The sequence below is a fragment of the Dunckerocampus dactyliophorus genome, chromosome 5, assembly GCF_027744805.1.
Source record: "Dunckerocampus dactyliophorus isolate RoL2022-P2 chromosome 5, RoL_Ddac_1.1, whole genome shotgun sequence".
Taxonomy (NCBI): domain Eukaryota; kingdom Metazoa; phylum Chordata; class Actinopteri; order Syngnathiformes; family Syngnathidae; genus Dunckerocampus; species Dunckerocampus dactyliophorus.
Genome location: NC_072823.1, coordinates 6,669,432 through 6,694,235, shown reverse-complemented (window position 1 = coordinate 6,694,235; position 24,804 = coordinate 6,669,432). Strand labels below are relative to the sequence as shown.

The 24,804-nt window shown below is 40.3% G+C and overlaps 2 protein-coding genes across 2 annotated transcripts; one reads left to right on the top strand and one right to left on the bottom strand.

Moving 5' to 3' along the window:
• Nucleotides 1–13,990: 13,990 nt before the first annotated feature.
• On the bottom strand, nt 13,991–19,844 carry LOC129181549 (uncharacterized). The gene is made up of 2 exons (XM_054776894.1): nt 19,743–19,844; nt 13,991–16,111 (listed from the first exon to the last, which is right to left on the bottom strand). Exons 1-2 carry the CDS (start codon nt 19,764–19,766, stop codon nt 14,420–14,422), a joined length of 1,716 nt encoding a protein of 571 aa, XP_054632869.1. The 5' UTR covers nt 19,767–19,844; the 3' UTR covers nt 13,991–14,419.
• A 1,374-nt stretch (nt 19,845–21,218) lies between these two features.
• On the top strand, nt 21,219–24,804 carry mterf2 (mitochondrial transcription termination factor 2). The gene is made up of 2 exons (XM_054777732.1): nt 21,219–21,266; nt 22,747–24,804. Exon 2 carries the CDS (start codon nt 22,777–22,779, stop codon nt 23,902–23,904), a length of 1,128 nt encoding a protein of 375 aa, XP_054633707.1. The 5' UTR covers nt 21,219–21,266; nt 22,747–22,776; the 3' UTR covers nt 23,905–24,804.

The window sequence follows — 24,804 nt, the reverse complement described above, 5'->3', positions numbered from 1 at the left end:
CCTCAGACATCAACCAGCTCACCATTAACATCAGCATCATCATTGCATCATCTGTCACTGTAACATTCTCAGCTGGGATTCTCAGCATAAACGCAAATAAAGCTCACATACGCACGCACACACACACACACAAAACGACCTTTGTTTTCCCTCATTCAAGTGAGGATGACTGCTGTCATGACATGTGCGCAGCTGACTTGCCTGCATGAAGCGATAGGTGCAATATCGCAACCCCTGGGGGGTTGGGGGGGGTCACTCTCGGGTCAGATTTAGCCACGGACAGCATCATCACTCCTTGGAAGCGGGTGGGGGGAGTGGAGGGGCGGGGGGCAGCTTCTGCTTGTCTTTGAGATGGATCTCCTGCTGTGACACAGTCACACTACTGGCTTAAGTGTCTTGACTGAGCTGAAATTGGTCTGAATAATAGATGTCTTTGGATTGTCCATGTTCTAAAAGCTTTCTTTTCTTAAAACACTGTGACTAATAAAAGGATCGGCTAATTACTGTATTTTCTCATTTATATAGTGGCTAAGCAACTGCAGTGAGCACCAGGCATTTACTGTATTTGACAGGAGGATTGTTACTTCCGTGTTACACTGAGAATAGAACACGTAACTGGGTCACATTAGCAGTTTCTGTTGGTGTGGTCTTTTATTGTTGGTCCTATCAATAATGCACTGAGGTTAGAGGCAGAACTATTTCTTACCGAACTGCCTAAACAGTACTGCCGAAGCAGACTGTAGTACATTTTGCCACAAAATACAATAAAAAGGTGATAAGATTTAGCTCTCCACAGAAATAAGCATCTCATGAGGTATGTGTGAGGCACTTTTCTTGCACTGCTAAAGATGTGAGCTGTAACGTGATATGTCTATTCATATTTTCATATATACTAATTAGGGCCCATGCACTGAACGATAGTGGTGTGAAATATGTTTATGATTATTATTTCATGACTTTCCTCACATTTTGAAGGCTTTAACATGCACAAAAACTCACCAAAATTTGCAAGCGTGTCAGGCCCGGTAAAAAAAATTAATACTTTCGGGGCTCTGAACACAAACTCCCAAAACTCACTTAGTCAGACAGTTGGGCGATGATATATTGCGAAGCAATTTAGCCTACTCTAGAGGATGTGGCGGTGGCATGGCAACAAACTCTGATGGTCAATTAGAATGAAGACAACACCTTTCAGCTATGGATAGGTCTCTTCCTGAATTCATCTGGCAACAGGAAATGACCATTTTAAATGAATAAACAAATCAACATATTAGTCGTCGACATATAGTCGTAGAGTTGCGTGGGGGTCCGAGGGTGTGTCTCCAGATTCTAGTCTTAATTGGGGTCACTGCAGAATAAGGGTAAAACCAAAAGCAATTAAAAAGTAGTATTTACCACAGAAAGAGAATTTAATTTACATTTATGTTTCCTGTTTTGAATTCACTAGCATGTTACACAATCCTGCTGCTGTGATATCGCACTATTTATGGAGCTCATGTAGCTAGATCAGATACCGCACACCCACAAAGGAAACTAAAAAAGCATCTAGTGTACTGAAACATGCCCACGTGAACTGAGGTCATGACAGCGACTACACTCGTAGCGGCACTACCTGTTATTTTTGTCCTGAGGCATTCATTCACGACTAATTGCATCATGGTTTCTATTAGAGATTATTTATGAATTGAGTCATGGTTCCTTTTATGGCAGCTGCTTTTTTTAAACACAGTAAATGCTCCAATCAACTCCTCATTTGCCGCTGAGTCTCCTATATATTTTGGGTGGGTGTGTGGTCTACAAAAGTGCAGAAGAATGTAACATACTTGTTGTAGAAATCCAATTAGTCGCAATATGTTGTTGTATATTTTTATATTTTTCATTGTACTTTTCCGACAAGTAATGCTAAAATCTTGTCTCACCTCGACCCAGTCTCGTGTATCATCTTGTCTTGTGACACCCCTATTCATTTTTACACATGACAATCCTTACATTTGTCAGAAATACACAAACTTTACAGTAGTATTCAACCACAAAACAGCATGATTTATTCATTAGTATATTTTTGGAAAAACCGTGATAGAGTGAAGGTGCGAAATTTGAAGCGCAATGTTTCGTGTAATACTGTAATACTTTACAAGACAAAGGTTAAACCATGCAAACACACACAAAGGACAACAAGCTGCCAAGAACACATCTCCCAGTGTTGATCCCCTGCTGTGCCAGCCTACAGCTTCAAATCCCCAGTTCTGAGCAGCCAAACACCCCCACACCTTCTTGGTGGGATTTGAAGCAGTCAGCAGGCAATAGGAAAAACTATTATATCTTTGGTGAACAAACAGAATCACCTCATATGCATGCAAGATTACATCAGATGGGCATATGTGCTTTTGGAGTGACCCATTTTACTTTCTGGGTCGTAAAACTGCGTCACCAATCTGCAGTCACACTCCTGATAGAGCCCTCCCCATGTTGTCAGTCCTTCATCATAAAGCTGATGGAAGACTTCATTCTGCATGATCTGGTCTCTCCGTCTTCAATCCATTCTGGCACATTTGGCAACTTTTGCTTCATTTTATTTTTTTTTTTTTTTTTGCAAGACACAATATGTCAGTCAGATTATTGTATGTGTCAGTCTATGTCAGGAGGAAACGCTGGTCTCCAAAATAGTCCTCGCATTCAAGCCCTCCCTCACTATAAATGCAATAAGCAAGTGAAAAGAAAATCTCATTCCACCCACCTAGCGTGCCAGCTGAGACAGCTAAATTTATTTCAGCAAACAACGGGCACACTGCATAACTACGTTCTATTACGCTGTTATTGGCTTCTGCTGCTCGGGCAGCAGTGGAGAAACAGTGAGCACAGTAGTTAAAGCTACCTCTGAATCTCCAGGTTATAACTCTTCTGTTGTAATTATTAAAAACACATTAAACATAATGTTGCCATAAAACATGGGTTTATGTAATCCTATTTATTGGGCACCACAACAAGCTGAGGACGCTGCACTCCATAATATGTAAGTTGTATATCACAGCTGCATTCTTTTTACCATCTTTTTTTTGTACTCGGAATGTCAGTGATCCGACTGGCTAGTCATTTTAATTACAACTATAATAGCGCTTTGTAGAATTGAACTGTTAACAAAAGTGAAAAGGCCATTGTGGTTGTAGGATGTGATGAGTGGCTGTTTCCACAATCAACAGCGTGTGCGCTGACAAAACCAAGGCAGTGGATGGCGATGGATTGGATTTATGGTGAAACCACACCAGAACATAAGTCAACATAAATGTAAACCTATAAACACAAACCATAATTGTCGAAAAGTCCCATTTTTACTCAAATGGCAAAAAACACATTTTAAGAAAAGTAACAAAAAATGTTGGCGTGCTGTTTCTATGAGTGAGAACATAAAGAACACAGATGGGAGGCTGAATAGATTGAATTAACAGAACAAGCAAGTTACCGGTAAGCAAGTTTACCGAGCTCCTGATCTCACTCCAGATCACTGAATCTATTAAATTCTGGCCATATTCAATTTTGTCTGTAGTATATGCATATGTGTATATAATATGTCACCAGCCAATAAAAAATCGATCTGTGGGCCAGTCTACATGTGTTTTGTGGATATAAAGAAGGCATTTGACTTGAATCCTGTGGGGAGTACTCCTCGACTATGGGGACCACCGGATCACCTAATTTGGGTGTTTTGCTCCCTGTATGACCGGTGTCAGAACTTGGTCCGCATTGCTGGCAATAAGTCGGACTCATTTCCAGTGAGTGTTAGACTAAGCCAGGGCTGACCCTTGTCATTGATTCTTTTCATTAATTTTATGGACAGAATTTGTAGCGCAGCCAGGGCATTTCGGGGGTCCGGTGTAGTGGCTGCACAGTTGGGTATCTGCTTTTTGCAGATAATATGGTCCTGCTGGCTTGATTGGGCTGTGATTTTCAGCTCTCACTGGATCGGTTCACAGCCGAGTGTGAGGTGGCTGGGATGAGAATCAGCACCTCCAAGTCGGAGTCACTGATTCTCGCTCAGAAAAGGGTGGACTACTATCTGTGGGTCGAGAATGAGATCCTGCCCCAAGTGGAGGAGTTTGAAGGATGGAACGCACGATCGACAGGTGGATTGGCTGCTGCATCTGCAGTAATGCGGACTCTGCCTTGGTCTGTTGTGGTGAAGAGGGAGCTGAGCCGAAAGACAAAGCTACTTTCCTACTCTCACCTATGGTCATGCACTTTTTAAAGTGACGGAAAGGACAAGATTGCGGGTACTAGCGGCCAAAATGAGTTTCTGAGAAACTGAGTAGAACCGCTGCTCCTCTGCACTGAGAGGAGCCAGATGATGTGGCTCTGGCATTTGGTCAGGAGGTGTTCAGGGCACGTTGGACTGGTAGGAGACCTCATGGAAGACCCAGGACACCTTGGAGAGAGTATGTCTCTCAACTGGCCTGGGAATGCCTCGGGATCCAGGAGCTGGACGAAGTAGCCGGGGAAAGGGAAGACTGGGTTTCGCTGCTTAATCCTTTAAGCGCCAAAGTCGCAAAATTGCGACAAGCAACATTGCTGAATTTAACAAACCATTTCTGCAAATATGGTGCCTCATGTAGTTAAAACTTTACACCAGGAGATGCCCGACATCTGTAACTTCAATCTGAGCAGCATTTGTGGGCGTTTCTATGCGAAGTTTATACGTTTATTGACTTTGAAGCCCCTTGTGCGTACCGCAGCGCGTCCGCTCGCCATGACAGTCCACACGCAGCATACTTGCGCCGATGCTCTGCTACAGTAAACCGTGTTCGGGGTAGCAGGAGGGGATGTGGTGTGTTGTCAAAACACCACAAATAGTAAGGGGGGGTAGCGGAAATGTAAAAAAAATTGCGGAAATAGCGGCATACGCAGTACCATCCGGCATATCGGCAAAAAATACGCTGCTAATAGAGAGATGTGACCTGGGAATACAAGGACCTGGATGAATGAGAATATTCACAGGCATAATAGACAGATAGCTAGACAAGGAAGCGTATCACAAGTGGATCAGACATTTTGATCTGATAAATTGTGAGCCTGGTGACGTCAGAATGTGCACATTCGATGAGTAAATTTACTCCCATCACAAACCTTGGGTGATACTGATGATTTTTCTCATATATGCTTTTATCTATATCCATTTTCAAGCTACAACCTTTTGAAATAGTAATGTCAAAACTGAAAAAAACTCGCCTAAAGAGTTAAGCTGGTGCTCCCGCGCCCCGATCTCGGATAAGCGGAAGAAGATGGATCATTTCCTTTCACTGCATTTTTATCCAGAGTTGCGGCAAGGTCTAAGTTTCAATGAATGACACAAGTCTCCTTGCCTTTGCATTTGGTGAATATAAGAAGTCTCTGGGTGTTGTTGGTTTATTTTGGTAGCCATAGCCACTCCTTTTTTTCAAGTTTACTAAGTCCTTACAGGAATTACTGATAGAATTCAACAATAACAGATTTGGGCGTGTGCTGTCAAATGTCATGCAACATTTGTTGAAAACCACCGTACAGCCATAAAAGAAGCCTAAAAAGCAACAACGGGAGGTTTAGTCGCACATTACTCAGTGTAATAGGTTCATTTGCATAATACAGGTACAACATCAAGGGTACGCACAAATACCTTTGAAGGTTCCCCTCCAATGACAAAGCAATGTAATCTTAATAGTACAATGCCATTCTTTGTTTCTAAGAGTGTATAACAGCAACAATATTCAGAGAGAACAGCTTGCCTTCAAACGGAAAGAAGCTCTCACCTAAGATTTCGACAATCATCCAGGCACGTTGCCATACATGCTTGCCAAATTAGCTGAGCTTGTTTTATTAAATTTGGGTAGGACAGGCTGGAATCTGTTGCGCCACTCCTGGCAGAGCAAGAGCCTCACAGAATGATGGCAGAGCATCGAGGAAGTTTCCAGGCAGTTTCTGTGTATCATAAGCGTGCCTGTGACGTGTTCATGATTCGTGATGTCATCCAATTGATTGTTACAAACAAGCAATATCTTAATGATGTGGTCATACCCTGACTGTGACGGTGACGTCGCGGCTAGAAATGACACAAGAAGGTGGCAAAAGACTCTAGGAAGTTCTTTTAGTGATATTAAAACACTCTGGGGCCCCTTTAATTTACGACCCATTGAGGTCCCGAGAGGACAAAAAAGTCTCCTCCCAAAAACTGCTTAAAAACATAGCAGATTCATTATTTTCTACTTTTTTGCTGAAATCACTCAATCAACTTCACTTCTAATCTAAAATAACAAATGTGTAATTTTTAAAAATTATTTGAACAACAATGGGAACCCCTCAAAGAGTAGGAAAATTGGCATGGGCCTCTGGTTGACCTCGGAACAAGTTTGAATTTTGAATTTTATGATTTTTCTTTTTTTTTTTTTATTATTGGGAAATATTTACTAGAAAAAACAAAAAAGTCCTTGGGTACCCCAAATGCCTAATAAAAAATATTAATTAGGGCGCGGGCACTGTTTCGCGAAGGCCCTCTTGAAACTACTGTTTATTATTATTTTCCATTATATATATTACGCTACTTTTTTTGCATTTTTGCGGGCCTTAGCGTGCATGAAAACACTGCAAAATTGCAAGTGCGTCAGGTTTGGCAAAAAATGTATATTTCGGAGGTCATGAACATGAATCCCCACTAAAGTGTAAACGTTAATAACTCCACGAGGTCAGATGTTCATCATAATTGGTTCATATGATGAAGGCGACACCTTGAAGCTTTACATCGGTCACTTCCTGAATTGTGGCAACAGGAAATGCAATGCGCACGCCCGCCGACTGAAATGAACCCTGGGTTGCGTGGGGGCTCGAAGGCCCGTTCGACGCTGCTTGCAGCTTTAATTAGTATTTTCTGTATATATATTCTGCAACTTTTCTTGGATTTTTGTGGGCCTCAACGTGCATGAAAACTCACCAACATTGCAAGTAGGGTTGGCAAAAACTGTTATATTTCATGGTTGCTGAACAGAAACCTACAAAAGCTACCGTACTCGGTAGCGCCCGCTTTAAACTTTGAAATTGGCCGCTGCCACCAGTTTCACTGAACGGCCCGGAATTTGGTGGTGATGTCAATCATGGCAGGATGCACAAAAAAGTCTCAAGAACCCCTGTTCCAAAACAAACACGAACACACATTTTAGTTTCCGGTTGCAATTTTGGCCGAAAACCAAGGAGTTGTAATTCAACAAACTAGTCCAAATGAGCCCAAATGGAAATCATGGATACTTGACAAACGGGTGATGTTTTATTGTGAAGGATTTTTGGCTGTTCCATAAGATGTAGGCAGGGCATGGCAACAAAGTTTGATGATCAATCAGACAATTTGCCACTAAACTGTAAGTGTGAATAAGTCACAATGGGTACACATGAGGGCCGCACGGTGGCCACACAGCCACAAGATCGGGAAGACCTGGGTTTGAATCTCCGTTTGGGCATCTCTGCGTGGAGTTTGCATGTTCTCCTCGGGCCTTCTCCGGGTACTCCGGTTTCCTTCCACATTCCCAATTCCAAAAATATGCTAAATTGTTTGTAGGTAAAAAAAAAATGTCCATAGGTATGAATGTGAGTGTGAATGGTTGTTCGTCTATATGTGCCTGCAATTGGTTGGTGACCAGTCCAGGGTGTACCCTGCCCTGGGCTCCAGCATACCCCCGCGGCCCTATTGAGGATAAGCGGCATAGAAAACAGACGGATGTTACGTATGATGAAGACAACACCTTGAAGCTATCCCTAGCTATACATATTATATGACTAGAACCTTTTGTTTCTTTTGTCCTACGATTGACTTGCGACAAGTTTAGGGTGTACCCTGCCTCTCATGGGAAGTCAACTGGGATAGGCCCCAGCTTACCCATGACCCTAATGAGGACAAGCAGCATTGAAAATGGAACAAAATTCTATCTAATTATTGCTTTAATAACACAACATTTTACAAATTCACTTTAACAAAAAAGCTTGCCCAAGTTATGAGTAACGCTCATACGTCACACGGAGTCCTACTATTTTCGGATGAATTATCTGCTGCATGCATGTGGGTAGCTAAACTTATTACTGCTTCTAAATGTTCCCCTGTACTCGCCTTGACACTAGTTCATCTGCTTGCTGCATACCTGGACAAGAAAATGTCATGACACAAACTTTCTCGTCTAACCAGTTGAAAACTTTCCTCGCTGCCAGAAAAGATTCTTTCTCTTTCAAGAGAAAGAGCTTTTCTGTGATGCTTCACTTCGGCAGCTAATTCCTGCTTTGCATTGCTTTGAAAAGTGTTTAGTTGTTTGCTTGCAAACCATTTCATCGCACAAGGGAGCAGAAGTTTTCCAATCTGACAAAAGTGTGTATCACACACAACATCTCAGCCTCATCCACGCGAGCGTCTGGCCTCCAGACTCTAAATCAAATCTCCGTAAAGCCTTTGAGACCTCCCGGGGGTGGGGGGTGGCCAGGGGGAGTTGGTTTTATTGAGAGCGTTTGATTGGTCCCGGTCTCGCTCGGTTTGCCCCTCTGAGAATCACAGCCATAAATTTCGATGTTGCTACAATCTAACCACACACCTTCACACGTCTGGCTAGTGAGCAGACTGTTATTAAGAAAGAAAAGCCCCAAGTGGCTCGTCAACCTTCTGCCCGTCTGTATTTTGTTTTGGGCTGTGTTTTGGACCTAAAAGCCTCCTTGTGTCATGTCCCCACCCCCCCTCATACAACAGTCCATCAGCAGTGCTCTTTGGTGCATAATTGGTGCCATTAGCTTCTCCCATCATGCGCTCACCGTGCTCGTACAGCAGCGGTAGTGAGTCCTCGCTTCTATTTCTCTTTCTGCTTGTTTTCCACACTGACTGTGTCACATTCTCGCAAATTAGGGCAGATTGGGCCTCTCTGGTCTTAAACCACACTCTGAACAGATGTGCTGAATCGACAAAACATGTCCTATTGCTTGGGCTCCACCAGGAGACGGCATTTTGGATTGAGAAAACCTCCCACAGGCAGTGTGTACTGTTGGTGTGTGTGGGCGTGTGTTGCTTTTAATTGCTGTAAATCTTTGTGATCTTTTTACCTAAATTGCATTTATGAATAGTTTCACATGCAGCAAGACAACACGTGTGGTGCTCTGTGTACGACAATACTCGTTACATTTCGTGGTTACGAATGCGCGCCCATAAATTAATTAATAAACCTGCATCCCAGGTAACTTTTTGCAATTTATTATGTCTCCCAAGAGAGAGGAGACACTCCCTCCATTGGCTGATCTTTAGGTCCGAACTGCTCGACTGTTGCAACCATCATTGAGGAAGAATAAAATTGCGTCTTTGTTAACGTCACCCAAGTGGCAAAAAGTGCGTCAAAGAAAAGGAAAGGCATTATTAGGGAAGTGAAAATGAACATTATAAAGAGCTCAGAAAGGAGACATGCCCACCAATATTGACCGCTTTTTAGGCCCCAAATGCTCGACTGTTACAACCATCATAAAGGATACATATTGCTGCATGCTAATGAATCCTAGAGGGGTCATGGATTTTGTACGCTGCTGCAAGGAGATCCTCCGCTATGTATTTTTGAACACTTCGCCTCCATAAACACAGATTGAGTGCATAAAATGAAAGCAGTGTGCTGTCATTCTTGAGAAACTTTACTAAAAATAAAATAATCATCACCCTGTTGAAACTCTTACTGTTGCACTTGCAGCTTCCTAAAGTGAAACACTGTAAACCGGGGGTGTCCAAAGTGCGGCCCACTAATTTATTAGTCATGATTATGATCACAATAAACTGTGTCCAAACTTCTTCCACTGAGGGCCGGATACTGAAAAATCATAGGGGGATACTTTTAAGCTTTTTAAACCAAGCCATTTAGCTATGCAAATACTTTTTTTAGAATTAAAGAAAAAAACAACCTGTATCTCAGCTTTTTGTTATCGCTGACAAAGCGTATTATCAGTATAAAGTTTTTCTCCTTACGTTACGCTTTTTTCCTCGTTTTACAAATATTTCCTCTTGTACATTTTTCTTATTATGTCTTTATTATGTCTTTATTCTAATAATATTTTGACTTTATTATCGGAATATTATAACTTTACCCAATGTAATTTTCCTAATATTGCAACTTTACTTTTACTTTAACTCTTATTCGAATCCTTCCTTGAGTATGTAAACAATATGAAAATACATGCTGTACATATAACGGTAACACTTTACAATAACGTACACAAAATTACAGTAGTTAATGTGGAACAACCCTACCTAACCCTAACCACTACTCATTACTTCCTCATTAGTTCTTCATTAGTTCCTCAGTAACTACTCCAAATGTATGTGTCTTAGTTTCTCAGTAACTACTCTACTCATTAGTACCTCATTAGTTCTTCAGTAGTCAAAATTTATATGCCTTAGTCATTAGTTCCTCTTTAGTTCTTCATTAGTTCCTCAGTTACTACTCTAAATTTATGTGTCTTAGTTCCTCAGTAACTACTGTACTCGTTAGTTCCTCATTAGTTTGTCATTAGTTCTTCAGTAGTCTAAATGTATATGCCTTAGTCATTAGTTCCTTATTAGTTCTGCATTAGTTCTTCAGTAGTCTAAATGTATATGCCTTAGTCATTAGTTCCTCATTAGTTCTTCATTAGTTCTTCATTAGTCTAAATTTATATGCCTTAGTCATTAGTTCCTCATTAGTTCTTCAGTAGCTCCTCGGTAACTACTCTAAATGTATGTGTCTTAGTTTCTCAGTAACTACTCTACTAATTAGTACCTCATTAGTTCTTCAGTAGTCAAAATGTATATGCCTTAGTCATTAGTTCCTCATTAGTTCTTCATTAGTTCCTCAGTTACTACTCTAAATTTATGTGTCTTAGTTCCTCAGTAACTACTGTACTCGTTAGTTCCTCATTAGTTTGTCATTAGTTCTTCAGTAGTCTAAATTTATATGCCTTAGTCATTAGTTCCTTATTAGTTCTGCATTAGTTCTTCAGTAGTCTAAATGTATATGCCTTAGTCATTAGTTCCTCATTAGTTCTTCATTAGTTCTTCATTAGTCTAAATTTATATGCCTTAGTCATTAGTTCCTCATTAGTTCTTCAGTAGCTCCTCGGTAACTACTCTAAATGTATGTGTCTTAGTTTCTCAGTAACTACTCTACTCATTAGTACCTTATTAGTTCTTCAGTAGTCAAAATGTATATGCCTTAGTCATTAGTTCCTCATTAGTTCTTCATTAGTTCCTCAGTAACTACTCTAAATTTATGTGTCTTAGTTCCTCAGTTACTACTCTACTCATTAGTTCCTCATTAGTTTGTCATTAGTTCTTCAGTAGTCTAAATTTATATGCCTTAGTCATTAGTTCCTTATTAGTTCTGCATTAGTTCTTCAGTAGTCTAAATTTATATGCCTTAGTCATTAGTTCCTCATTAGTTCTTCATTAGTTCTTCATTAGTAAAAATTTATATGCCTTAGTCATTAGTTCCTCATTAGTTCTTCATTAGTTCCTCAGTAACTACAGTATTTTTGTGTACCTTATTGTAAAGTGAGACCCATATCACAATATATTTGAACAACACAACAAAACACCTAGATATTTGTGAAGATACACATAGAAGAGAACTGGAAAATATTGATCTCATTACACTAGTATCAATCTGATACCAACACTACCCTGATAACGATGATATGACCTCTGACAGTAAAGTAAATGTGCGTTGAAATGTTTCTTCAAACTCTTTAATTTTTTTTAAAGGTTTATTTGGATGTCCTTACATCATAGCAGATGCCCAGCCCTTCCACTCACACACAGACACACACGCACACGCGCACACACACACACAGATGGTCTGAGAGATGCTTCAACAATTAAGCTGATCCATTGAAAACCTCTCAATGTGACAAGCTAGAGGAAGCCTGCTGCTGCCTCTCGCTGTTCTCCGAGGCGTGTTGATTCCTCAGTGCACTGTTTGCCCCGGAGGGCCGATGTGTGTACCCCAGCACTTTCCCAACTACACATGAGAGCACCCAGCATCTGCTTGAATTCCGGTTCCTCACTCCGAAGGAGTCTATTTAAAGTAAACAATTACTGAGTCCTCACACACAAACACAACCCCAGGGTTGAATAATTTGGAGTGCAACTTTAACTCCTTCTTTATTAGGAATATCGAAGTCAAACCACTAAAAAATGCTGGCACTGGCAGTTACTACTAAAAGATTTGTATTTTTTTAAACTAGCCTAACATCTTGTCCCTGAAGTTGACAACCCTGATAAAACTCCTCAGACTCTCTCACTCTTTGATCACAACTTATGATTCCTGGTTGGCACTGCCTTCAAGGAAATTAGGAATGGTGTACAGAAATTGGAAAAATAAATACAGTGGAACCTCGGTTAGCGTCCCCCCCAGTTAGTGTGTTTTTCAGTTAATGTTGAAAATGTAAGACCGTCAGCCGGTCTGTGACAGGGGTGCCCATTATGTCGAACACAAGCTACCGGTCAATCGCGAAGGTAGTTTGGGTCGATCGCATAAACGTCACTTCAGACTGTAGATGTCATATGACATCAATCAGCTGTCATGAAGCTCCCATCCTGATTTGCTCTTCCTCCCCCATGGCCATGGTGAACGTCACGTCTCAAAATACACACAGAAATGCAACAGAAGTTATCCGTTCACTTGTAGCGGCCACTTATGGAGAAAAAAGTGACTTGTTTGAGGGCTTTGCTTCGCGTCATGAACTCCACTATAGAAATGCATGTTTTTCTACACTTCCGTTTCTTAAACTATTGTTTCATGATGAATTGGAAAAATGCCCATTGCTGAAACCTTTTTAACATGTTCCCTTGACTTCGGCTGCATTGTCTTTTGCGTAATCATTTTCATTTCTTGTAAATCGGTAACGTTTGATAGCAAATGCTAACCGGACGTAGCACATGAACTGTGTGTCTATGAACTCTACATAGCTATTTTGACGGACATCTTACCGGTGCTCAGGTTATGCACACAACTATTGTATTATCTTTATTATCTGTATTATTTTCTTTATTGCTATACTGAACTGAATTGTGAATTATTTGTGAGTGATATCAGCTACTTTGATCTGTAAACTTTGAAACTGTGACTGTGAAATACTAATCATTAGTATGTAGTATAGTAGTTTAAAAGTTTACCGGTTAGAATTTATAGTTTTACATGCATAAAACAATTCTAAAGGCAAACAAATGATGAATGAATCGGAATAAAGGAGCTAAGTGCTCCCAAAGACACAATGCGGCAGCGAGACACAACACGGACACCACCTTCCTGTTTGGACATGACTTATTTTTTTAATTGAATTCCGTTCTCCTTTATCAAAATGCTGGCACTTGAAACTTTTTTTGGCTCCATTTTGGGTTATTTGAAGTGGGAAACACTATTGAATTCAAGAAATAACTCAAAACAGGCAAAACAGGAAGGTGGTGTCAGTGCGGTGTCTCGCTGCCACATTGTTTGTTTGGGAACACACATCAAGAATTTTCAGTGCTGGTAAAAGTAGCCTTAAATGTTCATTTATCCCTTTTATTAATCATTTTTATGTTTTTATATGCATTTGGAATTGTTTACTGTATGCAAAACTATAATTGTAAAGCTATAAAAATGTATTTTGTGTTAACATTTTTGGCTCTCTGGAACGGATGAAGTGGATTTACATGATTTCTTATGGGAAAAATTGATTCAGTTGGTGTCGGACCTTCTGGAACGAATTAATGATGCTAACCAAGGTTCCACTGTACATTTACCTTGTAAATAATAAGATAAATAATATAAAATGTGACACATTCTTTAATAAGATCTTTATTGTATAGGCAGACCAAACAGCATCTATAAAAACATGCTAATGTGTTTCCTCATACTGCTGGTATGCAAAATTGTCCAAATATGGGAGAAATTGTATTTTTAAAGAAGTACTATATTTTAAAAATAAATCACTTGTGTACCGGAGCTGAAGCCCTTTGACAGCGTCACCCTTCAGCTGGAATAATGTGAGCACTTTTTGTCGGTTAAGCGTATTATTAATGGCTCCACACCTGTTGACTGACGAGCAGTCTGACTGGTTTTCAGTCATTCTCGAGCCCTTCAACACATCATTGTACTGCACGGGTGTTTTTAGAAGCGCAACAGATGTTTAGCATCAAGAAAGAGATTGGCGTTTAATGCTTTTTTATTGTTGACATTTTGACACAAGCACTAATAATCACTGGCGACCACGCACAGTGATGATACATCACAAAAGGAAGGAAATATCTTCGAGCTGTACAAAGAATGTTAGAGTAAAAATGAAAATGAAAGCAGTTAAATGAAAATACAAAAAAAGTTGAAGCGGTTGTTGACTCAAGCGTACGTTAACACGAGGTAAAAAAAAAAAAAAAAAAACACTTTTAAACAGGATTTAACTTTTCCATACATTCTGGATCAACGCTCATTTTGATGTCCTTGTTTGTTCTCTGTTTGGACCCGCTTTCTTGCTTCCGTGAGGCCTTTGCCCTCATCCTTATTACAATCACAGCAACAGCCAGCCCGAGCGCCACTATCACGATCACGATCACTATGGCTGCAATAGCAAACTCAGAAATGCTCAAACTTTTCCCAGCCAAAATCACTTTGATTTCCTGCTTAAAAAAGCACCTGGGTCTTTCATAGTTCAAGTATTGTTCTTCGTCATCATAGTCGTCTGTGTAATCATAATCATATTCCAGTGAGTCTGTTCGTTCTAAAGCAACACACTGGTAAGAGCCTCCGTCTTTCTGGTCAACGTTAGAGAGCATCAGTGCGAAGCCGTTTTTGGACAGAGACATCCTGCCTCTCAGATCCTCTGGGATTGCTGCCGTCTCATCGTTGGAGTCGAATATGAGCTTATTTTCGCCTGCTGATTCTTGGCGGAACCACAGCACCGTTTTGGAATCAACTTGGTCAACGTTGCATTCCAGCGTGATGCTGCCACCGTCAGTAAACTCTTTTTCTTTGGGTTTCCTTTGAGGGCACAGATATAACGAGTACTCCAGTTGAAGCGTGGCTGAGACGCATGAGTACTCGCCGCTGTGTTCGTCAGAAACCACAGGAATCACCAGTGAGTACTGGCCTGGTGTGTCTGATTGTATGTACATCCGATCGCTCCTCACGCTGCTGCTGTTTATGTTTCCCAGTGGTGTGTACCATTGCTGCTTTTCACTCTCAAAAGGACAATTCAGTTCCACTTTGTCCCCCGCTGAGGCAAAAATAATTTTCATCTCACTGTCGACAGGTTTGTACATATTTTGGAAACTGAGACACTCCTCTCCATTGGTGATGAGACAGTAAAACTCTTGTTTTTGCTTCAACAAGGTATTGTTAAGCAGGAGCAAGGTCCCGTTGTGTTTCACCTTCACAACACCCTGAAGTTCATCCACCAGTGGCTTGAGTGACACGCTGGTGTCCAAAAAGAGTTGAAATCTGGATGATTGCTCTATGTTGTAGTACCAGCGCACAGAGGTTCCAGTGGACGTGTGGTTGCACAGCAGCTCAGTCTGGCCACCTCGTTCATTTGCAGTGAACATTTCGACTTCCACCTCCTCGCCGCACATGAAGAGTTGCTGTGAGCGGTGGCTGACTCGCGTTTGGTTCTTCCAGCACTCGGTCCTATAAACCCCAGAGTCCAAGTACGTGAGCTGACGGATCTGCAGCCCGAGCAGTTCATGATTATTGTTGATGTGGATGCGACCGTGGAGGTCAGCAGGAGGCGTGATGGGCTGGTTGTCGCCTGAAGAGTTGCCAAGCAGCTGGTCTCCCTCTGGCCCACATTTATAAAGAACAATATAGTCCATTTTAAAACAATAACCCCACTCGATGGTGCTACCAACGGCTTTGAATGTAGGCTCAGGATCCTCACTGTGCACCTGATGAAGGAGAAACAAAAAAGAAATGTGGAGAACTCCAACGAAGGCCATGCTGTCTGAAACACTTGGGTCTGGTTTGTGCCTTACACCTCCCATCAAGCAGCCGTCTTCATTTATCCCTTTAGTCCCGCCTCCTGCTAAGACATCAGTTTCCTCCTCCTCGACATTCTTCCCCAGCACAAAGATGCAGGAACACACCTGTATGCGAACACATGGCGGAATGCAGGAAATGCACACAGTATGAGCTTCTAAAAAAAAGTCAGAAAGAACTAAAAAGACCTAAGAAAATTAAGAGGATACAAAACACTCCAATGAGAGGCCAGTCAGTGTTTACTTACATGAAGGCTTTTCCATGTATTCTCTTTCAAGAGTTTCAGGCTTTGTGAAAACATGCAGCCACAAGATTTGCACATGTCAACATGTCACACACATGTCAGCTGACTTCGATCCATCGCAACACACGCAGCCAGGACAGGGTTACCTGACACCTTCACAATGAGGCTCTTGGAGTAAATGTTGGATGACCCTAAAAGTCAAAAGTAGGTTTACAAAACAAGGATAAAACCAACTGTGTTTTATAAAAGAAAGAAATGGCTCAGAGGAAGCCTGTGTTATTGTATCAAGGGAGCCTCCTCTTTGTCCATTTACTCATTACTGGCTTCACTACAAAGGTTTATATTTAATGTCCACCCCACCCCCACGGTTACATATAAAAGAGATGATCTTTAGTATGTGGGGATTTTTTTTTCAGCATGGCGGGGGATTTGAAGGTCTTTTTGTTTTACACAAATGCTGGCATGGTTTATTTTTACATAATGTTGCTTTGTTTCAGAGAGCGGCAGGTGGTGCGTTTGTAACCCAGGCCTTCAGTCAAACTTAACTGACCATCCATCCATCCATCCATCCATCCATCCATTTTCTATGCCGCTTCTCCTCATTAGGGTCGCGGGTGTATGCTGGAGCCTATCCCAGCTGACTTCGGGCGACAGGCGGGGTACACCCTGGACTGGTCGCCAGCCAATGGCAGGGCACATATAGACAAACAAACGTTCACACTCACATTCATACCTATGGACAATTTAGAGTTGCCAATGAACCTAACATGCATGTTTTTGGACCAGAAAAAGAAAAATAAAAAAATTATGGGGCTGTCTTTGACTATGTATTTTCATAGTTGGTTCTGATTTGTTAGATTTTGTTTAAAGTCAACTTTTTTTTTTAAGAGCAAAGCTAACGGCGATCCCTACAAATACAGTCAAACCTGTCTTAGTGGCCACCTGTCTATAACGGCCACCTGCCTATAGCGGCCACTGAAACATCCCCCGCAGAAAATGTGCTTGTTGTAGACCCTGTGCATAGCGGTCACCTGTCTAACGCGGCCAGCGGCCACCCATTTTGTATCCCTTGGTCAATATCTGACCGCATATAGCGGCCAAAATACCGACTCAAGCAGAAGCTTCATGCACGAAAAAGTTTCGGTTTTTAATCAATGAAGCTGTCGTGTGTAGACTTTAATTACTGAGTCGTAGCTCAGTCACAATCATTCACAAGATCCACACAAACTGTCAGTTGTTCGACATAAAAAAAGACGTCTTCTTACTTCGCAATGCTGCCCTGAAAAGATTCAATGACGGCCAAAACGGTAATCTTCCCACTTTTCAATGCCGCCGTGAATAGATTCTAAAATGGCCAAAACACCTGAATAAAATTTCTAAAATTTCACTTAATTGCCGACTAATTAGAGATTAGAAGCCCATTCAATAAGAAAGAAGCGATGGTATTGTTAGTTTACCACGATCTTCGCACCTCCTCCGCACTCTATTGTTCACACACCCATTCATGACTGCTTCACGCATATCCTGTTAGATCCCATTCCTCAGGCTCGTTCACTAAAATTTTTATTTCTTGCTTTTAAAATCGTGTTTAAAAAAAAATCCAAGATGGAAATTAATTTTTAAAAATATTTCTCCGCTACTTATATTTTGATAATGTTATTACCTTCTTTGATTTAATTTTTAAAATTATTTTTAAACACTAAATTTTTTATTTTTGTGAACATGTTAATATGTGCGTGCACAAATTCAAAATGGCCACCAACCTGTCTATAGTGGCCACCTGTCTATAGTGGCCACTTTTGCCGTTTCCCTTCAGCGGCCGCTATAGACAGGTTTGACTGTACGCAAACCCTGGTAACACTTCACAATAAGGTACACAAAATTACAGTAGTTAATGAGGAACGAATCTACCTAACCCTAATCCTAACCACTACTCATTAGTTCTTCATTAGTTCACCAGTAACTACCCTAAATTGATGTGCCTTAGTCATTAGTTTTTCACGAGTTCTTCATCAGTTCTGCATTAGTTCCTCAGTAACTGCTGGATTTTTGTGTACCTTATTGTGAAGTGAGACCTCAGACCTCATGTGCAACGTTTTCCCCCTCAAAGAAACAGGCTAAAACACGCAAATGAACAAATAAGCGTGGAAGGTATTCAATAACAGTATCTTCATTTACTTAGTGACGCTGAAAGCAAGACGAACAAAACAGAAAGACGGTCGCTTTCGGCAAGTGGGCATATCGAAAGTGTCCTTACCGCCTCCATCACTGTTTGGTACGGTAACTGTACAACACGTGATAGGAAGGCACTCCAGCGGGTGATCAAGACCTCACAGAACATTGTTGGGGCAGCCCTCCCCTCACTGCAAGACATTTATACATCTAGAGTCCTACGCAGAACACACAACCTCATCAAGGACAGCACACATCCACAACACTCATTATTCACACTCCTACCGTCAGGCAGACGCTACAGGAGTTTGAAGTCCAGGACCACAAGGCTGGCAAACAGCTTTTACCCACAGGCCATCAGGCTTCTCAATGAAGCACTCAGACACGCCACACGCAACACACACTCATAGCACTTTATTTATTTATTTATTTATTTGTATTATTTACTTGTATTAATGTCTCTTCTGTTGTTGTTGCTTAATTTCTTGGTATTTATGTATATGTGTTTATGTTTCTTATGTTCTTATTCTTTCTTGTGTTTTTCTTTCTTTTCTTGGGAGAATGAACAGAATAAGATTTTCATTGCATGGTATAACTGCTGTTTTACCATGCACATGACAATAAAACTCTCTTGAATCTTGAATCTTGAATATCACACATCGGAATAGTGCATATACAATAAGAACAACAAATTGCCAAAACTCTTAGTCAGTAGCCTAATTTCTTGCATTCAAATTCACTATCGGGATATACTGTAGATTTTAAGTAGTAAATGTAGGTCAGTGCTTTTGCGAGTGTTGACGGCACACCACTGAATTAAGGTAGTATTTATCGTATATGATGTATTTATTTTACAATGTTTGATTGTATATATTATTTATTCATTTCTATAAAACGGTAACACAGTCACTGCTGAGACATGGAGAAGGGGTAGGATTAAATCTGTGTTTCTTCCTACTGCGACATGTTGACTTGTGCAAGTATAAACATGTGTATTTTACTAGTACTACTTTAGGTGTCCTCTTTGTTATAAACTAAAGCACCACCATCGCCGTTGCGTGACTTTTCTTAATGCCTGCATAGAGGCGATGAATCTGTTGGCAGGTTGACTGCAAACGGGAGGCGAGAGGACGAAATTGTTTACTCTTCTGGCCCTCATGTTGCTTCATACCTGTGAGAAAGTGGTCTCCCGTGACAAACAGTCACTGAAGAAATTGTAAAAGTCAACTCTATAGAACATCTTACCTGTTATTTCAAAAAGCAAGTGCGATCAGGGCCAAGTCATTCCCCCCAACATATTAGGACTTGAAAAAAGCACTGACCTGTTTTTCTTCCAGGTAGTTCATCTGTTTACTCGAACATAATGAAGTCGGCTTCCCACTCAGCAGCAGCCTCTCGTGCTGCTAAGGGAACAGCTTGCAGAGCTGGTGATCAAGCATCATGATGAAGCACCAACTGTGAGAAAACTCTACATGTGTTCATACCAATTCTACTCTGGGCTGATTACTGAGTGTGTAATCGTGGACCCATATGCTTGACGCATACTAACTACTGTTGGAGGTAGAAGTTTTTTGCCAGGATGAATATTAATGTAATATGCATTTATGGGTGAGCTGGAGCCTATCCCAGCTGCCTAGAGGTATGCACTAGAGTGCATGCGGGGGGGAGAAAAGTCCACACAGAGATGGAAATTGGAACCCTCAGTCTCATGTGTGGGTTTCTGCAGTAGCCCGTGTTTTTATTTGGGATTGTTGTGCCTGTTGTGCCTCTGCAATAAAAGCCTGTTGTTCCGCCAATCAAGTCTGGCGCTTGTGTGTCTCACCGAACGTTACAGTAAAATTACGGACACCGAGTGACCAGTGTAAAATACATACATATCACCAATGTCTTTGAATGCATCTTTTGAATGCCTTATATTTGTATTGTAGTTCATTTAGTTATTTTTATGCTTGACAATGCTTAATTCTGGAAAGAAAATGCATACTTTCTGACTACTTATCAGCTGTACTCAACAACAAAACAGAATGATTTATTAAGGAATATATTTTTGAAGAACCGTGACAAAGAAAAGCCGTGAAATGTGTACCTTGAAGTGGTGAAGGACGACTGTACTCTAATAGTAATGTTTCATGTTGCAATTGTTCTGATGAACTTAAAGTCAAGTCTTGCAGTTATAGTGGCTTTTATGTTATTATATTTATTATTATTAATAGTACTGCAGTAGTAGCAGTTGCACTAGCAACTACTGATGTGCAGATGCCTCCAAGACCAGATCTTTACGCGATAAGATCGATTCTCAAATCAAAATATGGATGCTTTGATACTTCAGTCATTTGATATTAGCTTGGCTAAACTGTCAATCACGCCACTACTTCACTGTACTTCAATGGTGCTCATAGTGCTAACGGCGCAAATGATGCAAGAACTGAGTCAGAAGAATAGAGTCACCTGTTTGAAACTCCACGTCTGACTGATTCATTCCAAGTGGCCGCTACACAGAGTTTAAAATAAATAAATAAATAAGTATCTTTGATGTCTTATATTATTTATGCTATGAGCTATGCTACGATTTGAAATACAGTACGTTTTAAAATTTACCAGACATACAAGTATAAGGTGTATTGGCACAATATCTGTATTCCACCAGCGTGGAAGTTTACTCAGGAAATCAGTGCTGTCGTACACAGCTACTATAGCGTTGGCAGCAGCACTAATGGTTGGACTGTATTTGAATGACCATTTTGAGCCTCTATATGGCGCTGTGGCGTACGAGACAACGAATATCAACCGCCGAAGAAGAACACTGTTCCATAACGACGCGTCACTTCCGCTGACCGCTGCTGAAGGTAAATCCTGCGTGTTTTTTCTTTTTATTGTTAACGAATGTTTACTTTATCTACTCTTTAATACTAGTTATCACCAACCTTGTCAGTATTGTGGGATTGTCCCTGTATTTTTGTATTACGAAGCTTTAAATTCGGTTTTCTAGTAACGCTTATGTAAAATTTACATACCGGTTTTGTGTATGAATAGGGTGTTTTTTCCCTCCGTCAGTAAAGACTGTAGTAATGTAAATAATAAAGGTTGTTGGAGGCTGCACATCCGCCCTCTTAAAACATTTGCTAACAATCTTTTCTAGTGTTTGCAATAGAAACGAAGGAGAAAATAGGGGAGCAGATTTGTTTAAACACACACACACACACACGCAAGTATTATTTTATGTACAAAGTTGGCTTTTCTCTCTCTTTTTGGGGAGAGTATTGTCATGCTAACATGCATATTGGACTGTGAATGGAAAAATGAAACAAATGATAAATGTATGTCATCACACTATTTGTACTTCTTACCACCACGCAAAAGAAGAATTGACTATACTACTTTACTACACTATACTAGAAGATAAATGTAATTGCTGCTAAATTATCACCTAAGTCAGGGGTGTCCAAAGTGCGTCCCGCGTAAAATATTAAAAGAAAAAGTTGTAATTTTATTAGAATAACGGTCTGATATTATGAGGGAATTTTTTTTTGTCAGTTTGGTAATATATATTATAAAAAAAAGGTTGTAATATTATGATAAACTAAATAAAGTCGTAATTTTTGGGAAATTAGGTTGGGGGAACAAAAGTTATAATAGTATGGGAATAAAGTCAAATTATTATGGGAATAAAGTTATATTATACAAGAAGAAAGTTGAAATAGTTGGGAAATTTAAAAAAAACAGCAGAAATGGGGGGAAAAAAGCACTTTTATGAGGATCAAGTCAAAATATCATGAGCCAAAAGGGATAATCTAACAAGAAAAACTGTCAAAATTTTACAATAAATTCGTAATATTATGAGTCATTTTAGTGGCATACAGTTGAAATATCGTCAAAATATACTTTTTAAAAAGTCGTAATATTATGACAAACAAAAAAAAAATAAATAAAGTTGTCATTTTTGGAAAAAATAATTTTGGAAAAAAGTTACAATATTATGGAGCTAAAAAAAGTCCAAATATTTTGACAATAAAGTGATAATATTACGAAAAGAAAAGTTATGAAAATAATTTGAGAAGAAAGTTGAAATATTTGGACAATAAAAAAAACTAGCAAAAATGGGGAAAAAACAGCAAATTCCCACAAATTTCACACTTTTTCACTTACACCACTAAGCTGAGATGCAGTTATTCCTTGAAATCCATATATATCACTTCTTAGCATATCTACATGTTTTTCAAAATATCAAAGTGGCCCTTGCATCCTTTCAATTTCACGATGTGGCCCTCGCTGTGACATAAGCGCTACAAGTCAGTCATCCCTCACTATAGTTTCTTCTTCACTTAGGTGATCAGCCTGAGCGCCCTACTTTCATCAATGTTGCGCCTCATCCCAGCGTCGTTGTGCCTTCAGTGCCGGCGTGTGACCCTTTTACCTATAAACCTCAGACCGTGTGTGACACTCAGCACTGCGGAGAATCAGCAGACCGTGGAGGCTCTCTATGATCTCTCTGTGGACGTCCAAAAGGTCCGAAAGCTGAAAGGTTGGGTCTTGCATCAGAGTCCGGCCTACGCAAAGGAGGTTGCAGACCTGTTGAAGGACATTGGGGCCTCCGAGCCCATCATCTCCCGCATTTTAACAGCTCACCCTGAGGCTGTGCTTTGCAATCCTGCACAAACGCTTGCACTGAAGGCGCTCTGGATGTCAGTGTGCCCCAACCAGAAAGAACTGGTTGGTATCATAGAGAAATTCCCAGCCTCCTTCTTTACATCCTCATGCCACCATGACAACCAGCGCAGCAACATTACTTACTTCCAGAGCTTGAACCTCAACAAGCGAATCATCACCAAGCTCATGGCCAGCGCCCCGCAGAGTTTTATTCGGCCAGTGGAGCAGAACGAGGACATGGTACGCACCCTGCAGCGGACCTACCAGGAACTCGGAGGAGAAGAGGCCAACATGAAGCTCTGGCTTCAGAAGCTGCTGACACAGAACCCTTTTGTCCTCCTCAAACCGCCCCAAGTGCTGAGGCAGAACATGCTTTTCCTCCGAGACAAAGGCTTCACCACTGCAGAGCTCCTCTACCTCCTCTCCAAACTGAAGGGCTTTGTTACCGATCTAAACCCAGACAGCATGTGCCACACCCTGGCGTACTCCCAGGACACCTTGGGCTGCTCCGAGGCAGAGTTGCGCGACATCATCCTCAGCTGCCCGGCATTACTTTACTACCAGGAGGATATTCTGGCCGAGCGCTTCCAGGGACTCCTGAACGCCGGCATCAGCATGTATCAAATCACGCAGACCCCGACTGTGCTGGAACTGACAACGCAAATAGTCAATTATCGCATCCAGAGACTCAAGTCTCATGGTTATGATGTGAGGACAGCTAGTTTGGACGTCCTCAATGGCACTAAGAAGGACTTTGAAATGAGCTACGGGAAACTACAGCTTCGCAGAGAGAGACCTCTTTTTAATCCAGTTGCGCCTTTAAAAGGAGATGACTGACATCAACTCACCTAATCATCTAATGCACGGGAGTCCAAAGTGCGGCCCGCAGATGGTTTTTTTTTTTTTTGGGCCGGCAACACATTCTAAAAAATATCATTTAACAAGAAAACTTAAAAAAAAAAAAAAAAAATGGAAACATTTGCAGTAATTGTACAAGAATATAGTCAAAATATTAAGGAGAAAATTTTTGAATCTTCACTAGAAAAAGTTGTAATTTTATGAGAATAACATCATAATATTCTGAGGAAAAAGAACATCATTTTAGGAGCATGAAGTTGAAATATTAAAGAAAAAAGTATATTTTTAAAGTCGTAAAGTTATGAAAAACAAACAAAACAACAAAGCTGAAGTTATGTTATGAGAGCAAAGTCAACATATTTTGTGGGAATAAAATCATAATATAAATTGAAATAGTTGGGAAAAAAATAAACAAAAGAGCAGAAATGGGGGGGACAAAAAGATTAATTTTACGAGAATAAAGTCAAAGTATTAAGAGAAAAATGTTGTATTGTAACAGGAAAAAAGTTGCAATTTAACGAGAATAAAGTCGTAATATTATGAGGAAAAATAATGTCATTTTAATAGCATAGAGTTGAAATGTTAAAGGAAAAAAATACATTGCTTTTGAAAAGTCGTAGTATTATGAAAAACCCCAAAAATAAAGTTATTTTTGGAAAATTGGATTTTAGAAATTATGAAAATAAAGTAATATTATTGCAAGAAAAAAAAATTCTTTTTTTTTTTTTTTTACATTTTCCAACTATTTCAGCTTTCTTCTTGGAAATTTTCTTCTCGTAATTATGACTTTATTCCCATAATATTTTGATTTTATTCTTGTAACATTGTAACTTTGTCCATAACCTAATTTTCCAAAAATTACAACTTTATTGTTTTGTT

Excerpts from the sequence above, each read along its gene's own strand:
- LOC129181549 (XM_054776894.1), bottom strand. The coding sequence starts at position 19,766 with ATGAACTACCTGGAAGAAAAACAG. Across the intron at positions 16,112-19,742 it reads ACTACCTGGAAGAAAAACAG|GTGTGTTCCTGCATCTTTGT; the intron begins GTCAGTGCTTTT and ends GTTCGCATACAG.
- mterf2 (XM_054777732.1), top strand. The coding sequence starts at position 22,777 with ATGTTGCGCCTCATCCCAGCGTCGTTGTGCCTTCAGTGCCGGCGTGTG.